Source organism: Protopterus annectens, chromosome 9.part0 (genome assembly GCF_019279795.1).
Source record: "Protopterus annectens isolate FY-2018-M chromosome 9.part0, PAN1.0, whole genome shotgun sequence".
In the NCBI taxonomy this organism is placed as follows: domain Eukaryota; kingdom Metazoa; phylum Chordata; order Ceratodontiformes; family Protopteridae; genus Protopterus; species Protopterus annectens.
In genome coordinates, this window is record NC_056743.1 from 19,532,591 (window position 1) to 19,546,415 (window position 13,825).

The 13,825-nt window shown below is 41.7% G+C and overlaps 1 protein-coding gene across 1 annotated transcript in view; it reads right to left on the bottom strand.

The window, feature by feature from the left end:
- Positions 1-13,825, bottom strand: part of CKAP5 (cytoskeleton associated protein 5) — a 4,315,141-nt gene that overhangs the window by 2,761,946 nt on the left and 1,539,370 nt on the right. The window contains exon 9 of the mRNA XM_044084803.1: positions 13,178-13,342. Within this exon, the coding sequence (XP_043940738.1) occupies positions 13,178-13,342 (165 nt within the window). The remainder of the gene's footprint in view (positions 1-13,177; positions 13,343-13,825) is intronic.

Here is a 13,825-nt window from a genome sequence, read left to right on the forward strand (position 1 = left end):
GGGATCCGCAAAAGGAACCTTATATAAATGGTGATGTGTATCCGGGACCCTGTAGTACCTATCGGGCTTAGCAGGGGCTGGAGGAAGAGAATCAGGAGCAGTACAAGCATCATTAAATGCATCATCTACAACAGGGAGAACTGGAGGAATGGCTAAAGGCCTATGTTGTGGTAAATGCAGGAAGGTTCTAAGCCTCTTCCTAGAGTCTGAAAAATCCTGGCCCTGCCACTGAAATTGTTCCCTCATAGCATGTAAGGTCTCCCCAAAGGAAAATTCCTCAGGCGGAGAGGCAGAAGGGATGGACTCTTCAGCATCAGAGTCTTCATAAGGGGAGAAAGAAGCCTCTGGAGGGTTTGAATTATCTGAATCATCAGAGGAATCATCTGTAGAAACTGGTTCAGGGGGCTCTGCTCTAGGCCTCTTCTCTGGAGGTGGGTGAGAGGCCCTGTCTGTGTGAGATTGGGATCCCCGGATTAAAGAAATGAGATCCTCTGCTAGAGTAAGCATTTGTGAACTAGAGCTAGGCCTGTGAGAGGGGGTCTTAGCAGGCACAGATTTAGTAGTTTTAGCTGCTTTAGCCCTGGCAAAGGCCTTAATGGACATGGATGCAGGTGGCCTAGCAGCTCCACGTGCAGGGGTAGAGATATCCAAGGGAATAGTGTCAGATAATTCCTGAGAAACTGCAAGAGCAGGAGGGATATCAGAAGCCGATTCCATGAGGTTGGAAGAGGCCTCGGTAGGAGGTAAGTTTTCGGCTGAAGGAAGAACCGCTTGCTCGGTTTCAGCCGAAACAGAGACACTCGCGGTTGGCCTAACCGCGGTTTCGGCCGAAACCACAGACCGCGAGTGTCGGTCCTTTTCCTTGCGCTTTTTTGATATTTGCGTAGTCGGAGGATCCGACGGCATAATGTAAGCAAAATCGGAGCCGAAAAACTCCTCAGCAAATTCCGACCGACGTCTAAGCGTCCGTCGGTTAAAAGAAGCACAGGCTAGACAAGCTGCTACGTCGTGGTCTGGGCCTAAACAAGGTAAGCAGTAAGAGTGGAAATCTTTAGGAGGTATTTGTTTCCCACAAGTTAAACAGTTATTCACTTTTTCTGACATTGGCTGAGGCAAGAAAGAGTCCCCAACGGGGTACTTAGCTTTTAGAAGTCTTCGGTAGTAGTAGAAGTATTCGGTAGTAGTAATCTCTGGTTCTGACCGACCGGCACTTGCGAACAGCTTCTGCTTTGGGCGCCACGCGGCAAGAAAGACTGAGGAAAATGGCGTCGGCTGATGCCTTTATACCCGAATAACTGCAGCTATGACGTCGGGTGAAGTGCGACACCAGCCGAGGCCAGACCCAGACTTTGGAATCCGGCCGACCGAAGGGCTGCCTGACGACAGGACAACCCATTTGTAAGGACTGCAGATGCATCCTTGAAGGACATCTTCATGCATCTAGTTGCCATCCTGTACATACTTTGGAAGCTCTCCCTTATGGGGAATTGGCAAGGGTATCTAGATTATGTAACACAAGAAAATCTACAAAGGGAATGGGATATCACATATAATATGTTTTTGAAAAGAGGGTACAGTGTGAATATTTTAGAAAATGCCCTTATGAAGGTAAAAAAGGAGAATAATATGGTAAGGAATAAATGTAATTCTTCTTCTTCTTTCGGCTTTTTCCCGGTTAGGGGTCGCCACAGCGGATCACCTTGTCCGCACATTGAATGGCAGTAGAGTTTTACGGTGTCGAGTTGCCAGCCCGGCGCCCAACCTTCCACAGAAGGCACACTCACACGCACACCTAGGGCCAATTTAGAGTATCCAATCCACCTGCAGCATGTCTTTGGGATGTGGGAGGAAACCGGAGCACCCGGAGGAAACCCACTCGACCACAGGGAGGACATGCAGACTCCGCACAGAAGGCACCCCAGCCGAGGATCGAACCGGAGAACCTCTTGCTGTGAGGCGGCAATGCTAACCACTGCACCACTGTGGCTGCCCAAGGAATAAATGTAATAAGGGTGAATATCACCATTATAAGAAATATCATCTGGCAACCAGTGATAAAACTTGTAAGGATATTTATTTTGTCTCTACATACAATGCAAAAAGTGGAGACAAAAAATGTAGTGGAACATTTTTGGAAATTTTTAGTGAAAGACAAGGTGTTGATGCACATTTTGCCACAAAAACCTTTATTCTCCTATAAAAGGGGAAGAAATTTGAAAGATATGGTGGTACATGGTAAATTTGTAATGCCAAAATTTTGTTTAACAAGACCACTAAGTGAATTTGGTACAAGATGTTGCAGTAGATGCAGTGCTTGTAGGAATATAGTTAGAACATTTAATTATATTAACATTAGGTTCATAGTAAGAGATAGTTTTACCTGTAGAAGTAAGGGAGTTGTGTATGCTTTACACTGTCCCTGTGGATTATATTATATAGGTGAAACTAAAAGAGAGTTTCGTATTAGGTTAGGTGAGCACATTAGAGACATAAGACATAAAAGGGAAAATAAATTTATTGCCACACATTTTAGTGTTTATCATAATAGTGATGCTTCATTTTTAACCGGAACAGTTTTAGAAAGTGTGAAATGTCTTTGTAATGATGAAAATGCTTTGAAATACAACTTCCAATATAAGGAAAGTATTTTTATTTTGAAATACAATACAATGACACTCTGTGGATTGAATAATGAAATAAACTGGAGGTGTCTGCTTTATATATATATAGATATATATATATATATATATATCCATTCTTTCAGTGAGAATGTATACTCTTGAAAGGTGGTTACACCGAGGTGCTGGAGAATAAAGAATTTGCTTTTGGATTTGACTTTGGTTCCTGTTTTTCGATTCCTGACTTCTGAAGATTTTGCTGTTGCTGTTTTGGTATTGTTTTGGATCAGAGTTGTTTTTATCTGAAGGTGTGTGGAGTGGAGTTTGTGTAACAAAACTGTACTATGTTCATCGTGTTACCCTGCTGCCGTCATCACACATGGGTTGAATCCGAAAGCTAAGACTAGGAGGTGGAGTTAAACAGGGTTAGAAGAAGCTAGTAGGCCCTGCAAAACTGCAGTGGCAAAACCAGCACTAGTCTTAGAATATAGAGGTAAGTGATTGTGTTTGGTGAAGGTGTGCACTGAACAAGTTGCAGCTTCCAGAATATCCTTGGTTGGCACTCCCCTGAGAAAGGCTGCTGATGTAGCTGTAGCCCTGGTGGAGTGGGACCTAATGTTAGCAGGTACCAGTTTCCCATGATGCGTGTAGCAGAAACATATGCAATGTCCTATCCATTTAGAAATGGTCTGTTTTGAGAGAGCTTTTCCTTGTGATCCTGTAACAGGCTACAAAGAGCTGGTCAGTTTTTCTGAAAGCCTTAGTTTTATCCAAGTAGTAATGTAATTGCCTGTGAATGTCCAAAGAGTGCAGGAGTCTTTCTCCTTTGTTCTGGGGATTTGGGAAAAAGGTGGGCAAATGAATGGTTTGGTTAAGGGCCACACTGGATACCACCTTTGGCATAAAGGAAGGGTTAGTCCGTAGAGAAACTCTGTCTTGATGAAAAATGAAGAAAGGCTCCACTGCCATTAGTGCCTGCAGCTCTGAGACTCTTCTAGCTGAGGTTATTGCTAGTAGCAGGGCAGTTTTCCATGAAAGAAATTTTAAATCAGCTGAAAAAGCTGGTTCAAAGGGCGGCAGTGTAAGCTTTTCCAGCACAAAGTCGAGATCCCAAGTAGGTGTTGGTGCTCTCCTTGGCAGTCTTATGTTCTTAGCCCCTGTGAGGTACTGTCTTAGGAGTGGATGCGAGAATAAAGGAGGGTCCGTGTTGTAATGAGCTGAAATTGCTGAAGTGTGGATCTTAACAGATGAGTCCTTTGTGCAACATCTCGGTTAAATATTGTAGAATCTGAGGAATGTTTGGATCCAGTGGATTTTTGCCTTTAGCCTAGTTCCAGGTGCAAAATCTTTTCCATTTGTCTGAATAGGTTTTCCTGGTGCTGGGCCTTCTGGCCTCCAGAATGACATCCATAACAGCTTTGGACAGAGGTGTTGGCTGGTTGTTTAGGTAATTTGCCATGCATCCAGGTTTCAAGTCTTGAGCTGGCTGTGTAGAATCTAATCGTCTCGCTGGGTGAGCAGGTGAGGAATCTGTGGTAAAATCCATGGTGGGCCGCGGGCCATGCTCCTTAGAATTGGATACCAATGCTGGCGTGGCCAGTCTGGTGCAATGAGTATCATTTGTGGCCTCTCTAATCTGACTTTCAGCAGTACCTTTGCTAGAAGAGCCAGTGGAGGAAAGGCATACACTGTTAATGTTTTCCAACTGAATGAGAGGGCGTCCACTCTCCAAGCTTGTGGATGGAATGTCCTTGTGCAAAATTTTTGAAGTTGGTAGTTTTGGGGGCTTGCAAACAGATCTATGTCTGGGCGTCCCCATTTTTGAGCTATCACTGCAAATACTTGTGGATCCAGTTTCCACTCGTGTGGATCAATGATGTTTCTGCTTAGGTCGTCTGCCAATGTGTTTTTCTTTTCTGGCAGGAATTGTGCTTGTAACTGAACCTGGTAAGACAGTGCAGTGTTCCACAAGGTCATTGCTTGCCTGCATAGAGGGTAGGAATGTGTGCCCCCCTGCTTGTTTATGTACCACATTACTGTGGTATTGTCCGTCTATCATTAGTCATCCTGGGTGAAAGAGGTCCTTGAAAGCTGTTAGGGCATTCTGTACTGCTAGCATTTCTTTTTGATTGATATGCAGATGACTCTGATCTGTAGTCCATTTGCCCTGAATGCACTGTCCTGCCATGTGTGCTCCCCAGGCATAGTCCGATGCATCTGTTGTCATTAGTTTGCCTGGCTGTGGGTAAGGTGAAAAGATGACCCTTGTTGAGGTGACATGCCTGTGCCCACCACAGAAACTCCTGCTGAAGGCAGGGAATGAATGGTATCATTGTTTCCAAGCTGTGGTTGAGCCGAGTCCATACGCTTTTCCATACCTCTCAAGTGTACCTCATTACGAGGAAGGTACCTCATTTGGGGTCTTAAAAAGTTCATGTTCCTCTAAGTTCCCTGAAAGTTCCACATTGAAAGACTGTCACATATTCAGTGTTAGGAATTTTTATAAGTGAAACCCATTGTAAATAAAATGAATCGTATTAATTCATTAAAAGATCTTCTCTGCAAGTAAAACCAGCATATTTTAACCATCCTATGACCTTCCTAGTTGAAGTTGGTAGTAAGCCATTAGTATGTGTTCCACATTTTGCCCATTTGTTCCACATTATGAGGGCTAATGTTCCTCATTTTGGACATGGAAGGTTGAGAGCTATGCGCTTTTCAGGTACCATTGTAATTTCCTCATATGCAGTTTTGCAAATGGTATTAGTAGTATGCAAGATGCCATGAATCCCAAGGCCTGCAGAATTTTTCTTGCAGGGAGTTGGGTCTTTGTTGCCATTATTTTGAAGTATTGAGTCAGCTGCTGTTGCTTGTCTGGCGTGAGATAAGCCATCTGGGCCGTTGTATTCAAGCTGGCACCCAGGAATATTATGTTTTGTGAGGGCACTAGTTTTGACTTCTTTTCATTTACTGTGTACCCTAGGCAACTTAGAAGGTGTTTGAGAAATGCCAGATGCTTTAAAAGAATGTCCTTGCTTTCTGCTTGAATAAGGCAGCCGTCCAGGTATGGGTATATTTGAATTCCTCTGTCTGCAGTATGCAATTACTGGTGCCAGGCATTTTGTGAAGACCCTGGTCGCAGTAGATAAGCCAAAGGGCAGTGCGGAGAATTGATAATGTGTTGAACCTGCAATGAAGCGGAGGTATCTTCTGCAATTCTGTCTGATAGGGACATGCAGGTATGCCTCCTTGAGGTCCAACGTTAATAGCCAAGCATTCTTGCCCAGCATGGGAAGAAGCTGCTGTAGTGTTAGCATCTTGAATTTTGGTACTTGCAGATAGGTGTTCAGAATTGAAAGATCCAGAATGGGCCTCCATGCTTGGTCCTTTCTTGGGACTAGAAAGAGACTTGAGTAAAATCCTTGTCCTTGCTCCTGTATAGGTACCTGTTGAATGGCTCTCATATCCATGAGAGCTGTAATTTTTTTTTGTACCTCTGCCCATTGATTTGGTGGCAGGTTTGGCATTCCTGTTATCCTTGGTAGGGTATGAAAGTGGAATCTGTATCCTTGAGAGACAATGTTTAGGACCCATTTGTCTTTTGTGATGTTGTGCCAAAGTTGTCTGCAAAAAATGCTAATTTTCCTCCCAAGGGAGCTGTCAGGAGTGATTTGCCTGGTAGTTTGAGGATTGAGTCATTGTGTTCATCTTCTGCTAGCTTGGGGGCCTGTCTTCTCCTCCTTTCTGGGTAGCAGTACCCCATTGGCGAGGTCTGTAAGGGCCTTGTGACTGACCCCTGCCCCTTGGGTGTCTGTATTTGCCCCTCTGATCTGTCAGAAGCCGGAAAGGACCATTTTTTTGTTGGCCAATTTCTGCTGAAAAGAGGAGGTTGTACCTGCAAAAAAATCCTTGACAGTCTGCAAAGACTTTGCCTTATCCTCCATTTTCTTTAAAACCTCTTCTGCTTTGACACAAAATAATACATCCTGCTGTAAAGGTGCATCCAATAATTTTACTTTAACATGATCAGGAAGGGTTTGTTCTTTTAACCAAGCATGTCTATGTATGACAGAGCCAGTAACAGCTGCTCTACAGGAAGCTTCCAATGAATCAAATCCGCATTGTAAAGTATGTTTGCCCACCTGTTCAGCTGCATGCAAAAGATCCTGCGTTTCCTTGAATTCAGACTGTGCAGTATTGTGTGCTCATTTTTTGTTTTAATTGAGACATTACGAACTGCTGATATTTCAGCATGTGAAACTGACAATTTAATGCTCTCATAGCCAGAGTTGCTGAGGTGTATACTTTCTTTCCCCATCTATCTAGGGCTCTGGAATCCCTTTCAGAGGGCACAGGATTTTTAGCCAAAGAAGCTTTAGCTCCCTTAGGACCCTGGGAAATTGTTGGAGGGATAGCAAGAGGTCTATGCTGGGGTAACTAAAAGGAACTCTCGGAGCCTTTTCTTAGAATCAGAGTAGTCCTGGCCTTCCCAGTGGAAATGTTCCCTCATGGTATGCAAAGTTTCCCCAAAGGAGTAGTCTTCAGGGGGAGATGCTGAGGGAATAGTCTCTTCAGCATCAGAGTTCTCATAAGGTGGAAAAGTGTAATCCTGCTCCTCAGAAGAACCTGAGGAAATAGAAACCTGGTCAGAGGAAGCATAATCCTCCTCTTGTCTTGGTCTTTTGTCAGGAGGGGGATGAGAAACTCTGATTAGGGTAATCAAATCTTCAGCCATCTTAAGCATCTGTTTCTTAGTCATGGGGCCTTGAACTGTAGACTGGTGTACAGTCTTTTTTGGTTTTAAAAGAGTTTTAAGTTTAGAGTAAGATGTAATGGTGAGTGTAGTCGGTCTGAAGACACCTTCTGCAACCGAAGGTGTTTCCACTGCACCAGGGTCTACTTCTGCTCCGGTGTCGGAAGGGCCTAATGAAGATGGCTGCGTCGGCCTAGTAGACTCCGCTTGAGAATCCGCAGCTGTCTGGGGTTCCAGTTCTGCAGTCGTCAGGGGCTGCGTAGGCGCCTCACTGAAAACCGGGAACTGGCGACAGGCCCAGCAGAGGCCTCGGAGTTTGGCTTGTTCCTAGGCTGCCTTGTCCTTATCCTTGCGTTTTTTATACATGCCGGTCATCGGCTGCTCCGACGGCATGATATAATTAAATTTCCTACCAACGTAATGTCGTGCAAAGTCAAAACGGCGTTTGATAGTTCATTTACTAAACCTAGCACAAAACCGACAACCTGTGACTTCGTGGTCTGGGCCTAGGCAAGGAATACAATAGGAATGGAAGTCATTATGAGGTATTTGCTTCCCACAAGAAATGCAATTGTTAACTTTCTGACATCGGACTGAGGCAAGAAAAGGTTCCCCAACGGGGTACTTAGCTTTATTGAAGACTTCGGACCGAAATTCGAATCGAAAATCTCAGGTGTCGGTCGGCCGACCGGCACCTGCGAACTGCTTCTGCTTCGGGCACCACGCAACAAGAAAGACTGAAGAAAATGGGGTTGGATGCCTCTTATATATCCCTGGCGCACTGACGTCAGGGAAGAAGCGACAGCAAGAGACGCCAGACCAAGACTTTGGAATTCGGGCAGACTGCGGGACCGTCTGACGGCAGGATAACCCAAGTGCAATGACTGCAGCAGAGTAACACGATGAACATCCTTAAATACCAGAGATCTGGATGAACAGGGATGTAATGAAAAAGATCTTAAGTCTAGTGCTAACCAGTAAACTAAAGAGAAAGTGTTATAAACAGGTTGTCAAGTGACAGTTTTGGGCAGTACCACAACCAGTATTGGAAAAGACCCAGAACTGGTTTCCAAGCATTTCCTTTCTTTGGCACAAGGAACATCCTTGAATTACAAAACCCCTCCCCATCTAGGAAGGAGGAACTGGTTCCATCACTCCTTGGGAAAGCACCTTATGAACAGGTGGAAACAGTCTGATCTGGAGAATGAAGAACGATCCCTTGGAAAGAGGGATTTCCTCCCATTGCCATCTGTAACCTTGGTTTAATGAATTTCATCACCCATTTATCTGAAAAAAAGCTGTTTGTTGCCAAAGAAAAATGGAGATTCACTTTCAGGAAAAAAAAAAAACGTCCAGGGTGAGAGGGTACCACAAGGTCTCAAATATTCAGACTTGTTGAAAGCTATTGTTCTGTTCTAATTAAATCATGTAAGGCTGTTTATTATGTTTTATTGTAAAATGTAAATTATCACTTAATTGTACTTGGAACTTTTCTCCCCAGGGTCGGCTATAAATGGACTACGTCCGTTGGACCTCCCTGGTAAACAAATGTTAAATAAAAATAAATTGTTGGACCATCCCTGGTACTGGGAGGTTCAAGACTTCTGTTTAAACAGTCTTAAAATTCAGGTAATCTGTATTATGTCAAAGTTGGATGAGAAAGAAAATACCTTTGAGAATTTGAAAAGGACAGCTGAAATATCTTACAGATTTCCTTGGATCAGCCTGTCCCTTTCATCACATTTTTGGGATAACTTTTGCAGCAGAGGTGCAAAACACAACTCTGTCCAAATGGGTATTTAAAATACCATTTTTATCTCCTGGTAGGTTAAGAATGTAGCCATATAAACTTCCTTAAAACAGTACCAGTGGTCATAGCCCCGGAAGTATCACAGTTTACACACTGTAAACAATGACAGTGACTTGTGCAACAGAAGAAACTAGATTTGAAGGAGATCTTTTCACACAAGAAACTGCAGATAAAGCAATCCTCATACTTTCACAACTTCTCAGAAACTTATACAAGAGCCTGCATATTCAAAAATTTGAAACTCCAAGCTGCACACGTGTACATTTTTCCCCCTTACACCCATCAGTTTTTTTGTTCTTAAGAGAAAACAGTTTGATTGGAATTAACTAAGTGCTTAGCAGCAGTGGAATCAACTAGAGCTGTTAACTGCTGGGTCAGGTTTGAAATAGTGCACAACATTTAAAAGACTGAAGACTTTATACATCCTGCCTTTTTAGGTGCAGCTGGCTGACAACGAAAACTGTAGGCAGTAACATCCTCTACAGCAAACAGGAGGAATGGGTATGGGTTCTGGAAAACCCTTCTGTAACATCTCATAGTATTTTCCTCCCACTGAAAACAATGGCACATTCTAGCAACAGTCTGAAAGAATACCCCCCACAGGGAGAGTAAGACACTAAGCATTCCTCAGAAAAAAAAAATCAGAAATCTGAGGGGGAAAAGAGACTATTCATCCCTGCATCCCCCTGTTAGGATTCCAAATCTTAAAATTGTACAAGGAAAAGAGGAACTCCCTTTACCAGAAACTTTACACTAAACAGAAATAGCCAGAATTAGGGCCTGAGCCATACTGAGTAAACTACTCCTATCCAAATAAATTAGAGTACTACATACATGCTTGGTTTTGTGTTTCTTTTTGACAGGAAAAGATAGGGCCAGCCATGTTACTATTGGCAAAAGCTGCTTCCTCAAGGTTGGACACAGCATTCTGACAACAGGGAAATGGTCCCTATTCCTCAACCAGTACCCAACAAGAATAGTTTTCCCATCCCCATTGAGAGGACTGACATCCACAGAAGACATAGCTACTACCCCTGGCCCACAGTGGTTGTAGTTACTACATCACAGGGATCCAGGGTAACAAAGGTGTGATCCGAGAGAACAAATGGCCATACAGTCACCCACTTGCAGCTGAGGCAAACTGCTGGTCAGTTGTGGTGGAAAAGACTGTTTGCTTAGCTTTTTTCTTTTTGTGGCTGGAAACCAAAAACATGGACTTTGCCTGAGAAGATGAGCAACTACTGCCAGTAAACACTACGAGTGCATAAATGACAGACCCACAAAAGAAAAAAAAAAATTATCTGTAAAAAATGTTACTTTACACCATTTTTAAACTGAAAGAAAAAGTACTTTACAGTCTCAAAACAGTCATGAAGAGGAAAGCAATACAACAAAAATAAGAAAATATAATGTTTCTATCCCAAATGGAACTTATCCACATAAAGGAAAACACAAGCCAATCATCAATCCTCAAAAGCATCAAATGAGCAGACTGTTCCACAGCAGTGAAAGGGCTTCACACCTAAGCCTATCTTTTATAGTCAGCTCAGCTTAAATTGCTTGACCATGTTGGTGCTTCAAAGCTGCCCTGAAGCTTTGGGAGTTGTCTGGCTATTGTATCCTTGGCAGTGTAACCCATACTGCTAAGGATACTGCAGCAGTGATGATCATAAGTGCTTAGACACAAAGTGTCACAGACATATTCACAATACAGGATTTTGAATAAATGTCTGCAAAAGTATAAAATACCAAGTTTTCCATATCTGCATTAAATCAAAAATGTCTAAATGTCTGTTAATCTCATGTCAAGGGGTAGCTATAAAAGCTGCGATTACTTTTTTTGTTTTGTGGAAAGGGGGGGGGAGATACAAAGAACTGTTTGATACTCTGTACTAATTATTCCAATACTTTGACAGCAGAGTGCACATTACAAAGCATGGCAGAATCTTGGGAAGCAAAACAGAATCAGCAAACTGACTTGATATGTGAAATATCTGTAGGATGGACACTGCTTAGAAGTTACTGAACAGTGTTTACAAAAGGTAATAAAATTATCATCCATATCTACATTATTACATCAAAAAAAGATACTACTGTCATGTTAGGGGACTAAGCAATCACAGGATGTTAGCGGGGCAAGTCATACTGATGCACTTGACAAACCCAGCAAGAAATGTACCTATTTGAGGCATATTGTAGTAATACTAAAAATCTATACTGGGGTCAACATTGCATATACAGTACACAGTTTTTTGAAAAGCAAGATGGCTTCTGAAAGGCAAGGGATAGTAGGAAACTACAGTGAAAGCATGACTATGGGAAACTAAGCTGGACTTGGTACGTATTACTTACAAATTAAAAAAAAACCTGATTTAAAATTAATAAAGTTTAAAAAGGTTACAAACACTTTCATATTTGAATTAATAAATCAAAAAATGGAATTGTTAGGAAGAGGTTTATGCAAGCAGTCGGTGTTAAATAAAAAGCTCATACACAGAGGTAACACAAGAAATTAACTACTTGTGATTAACCTTACTCAAGTATATATATGATCCTAAAGCAAAGAACTACTTGATGAATATTAACCTTACTCGAGTATACATATGAATACACAGCATTTACTTAATTGTCTGTTTACTGGGAAAGGCTCCAAAGTTACCATAATGTATGAAACTGTCAAACACAAACCACAATCAAGTACATAACTCTGTCATTCTTTCATGCTTACTTGTACACTACTCTCCTATTTACCTACTGGACAAGACAAAACAGAACATAGAAGGGGAAGATAGAATATAACGGTGAAACCAGTTTATATAACTAGAATATTTGAACGCCTAAACAATCTAAAAATATCAAAACTTAAGCATTAAAAAAAAATATAATCAGAACATTTTTTATACAGGAAAAGCATGCCCCCTCCCCCCCCAACCACGACACAAACAAGATCACAATACAGTGTGTAAGGAGCAAGTTACCACTCTCTGCAAAACTGCAACACATTTATCAACCAACCAGTATTTTAGAGAAAGTTGAGAGATTTATCTCATACTTACATGTTCCTCAAAATGTTTTTCTTGCAAACAGACTGGCACACAAAACAGCAAACATTTGAATCTCACATTTCATATCCTTAAATAGCTACTAGCATTTCAAAATTCTGCACTTCTGATGTGAAATTCTGGCAACACAGCCTTTGAAAATACTGACAGTTCACAAAATGAATGTAAGAGTTGTAAAATACAAATGTACTTTTTTGTTTTAGATTTTTATCCTCATGCCTGCTGGACTGATCTGATGGTTCTTTTGTTGGAACCTCTAGTTCCAGGTTTGAGCCCGACTCTAATATCCATTCTATTACTTAACGGATGCTTGACGGCAGCAAACTCAATCTGAGGTATTGGGGAGGATTGACTATGGCATTAAGGGTAGAGGGAGGAGCCAAAGAGTTGGATCAAAAGTCTGAAGTATGCAGCTGAGTTTTATCAGAGGATGAGATCCATAACCCATTCATTGATGAATGAAAAGGAGATCAGAACAAATGGTCAATATAAAAATATCACTTTTCTTTCAAAAGTATGAAATATAAACTCAGTCTCTAGGCAGTCTTCTGATATTAAGACCACTGCACAGAGACACTGCAAATCATATGACATGGGCTATTAATGCAGGATTTAGAAGAGACCCTTCTCAGTCAGCAAATGACTTCTGGATTCAAAACGCTTCAAGAAGCAAAGGAATTACTTAGCTCATGTAATCAGTGACAGAATTATCACTACATCCGGACTCGCATGTATACCTAAAAATCTATGCACTTACACTGTATGCAAAATACATTGCAACGTTCACTGAAAAAAAAAATATTCTGTAATACTATGACATATCTTGAAATCAAACTCACTAATTTAAACTGGCAAGTCAAGGGTAGATTTTTCACATCTTAGGCTTACAGAAAATGCACGCCTGTAAATCTTTAAAATAAAACAAAAAACATACCTTAAGCAATGCAGCACAAATAAGCTTCAGAAGGCTTTTTGGCAAAGTTGATGGGGTGCAACGGCAGAAACTTCTTGCCAAAAACAGTGATGCTTGTTGCTTAATTGTTGGATTCTTACTATCCATGACAGCTAGCACATCTTCACTTATGTTCTGCAGTGTCGTCTGAAATAAAAGTGCATTATTAAACCTTTATGATTTGTGAAACCAATGCAGAGCTTACCAAGTTCACAATCAAGAAGCTAATCACAATCTACATCACATCCAAGAGAATCCATCCCACAGTGTACTTAACACTGTTCAATTAACTAAATAAGCCCAACAGAAAAGGACCCTCTTCATAAGCACGCTGCTAAGCTCGTTAAAGACTCTATTCTCTAACTACTGATGCATAGACCTATCAAGGACTACAACACAAAGCTCAGTTTACTCATTGTTCATCTCCATAAGCTTTACTGACAAACCAACAACTACAGTTCCCACAGATATTTCCTCAAACTTCATAGGCAGTCTGTACAAATTCTAATGGCAGGATGGAGTTCCAAAACACCAATGCTCAAGCAGGACAGCACTGAATTTAAAAACTCAAAGCTAGGAAGAAAAATGCGACCTGATTTTACTACATAAGCTGATTTACAAAAGTGCTGA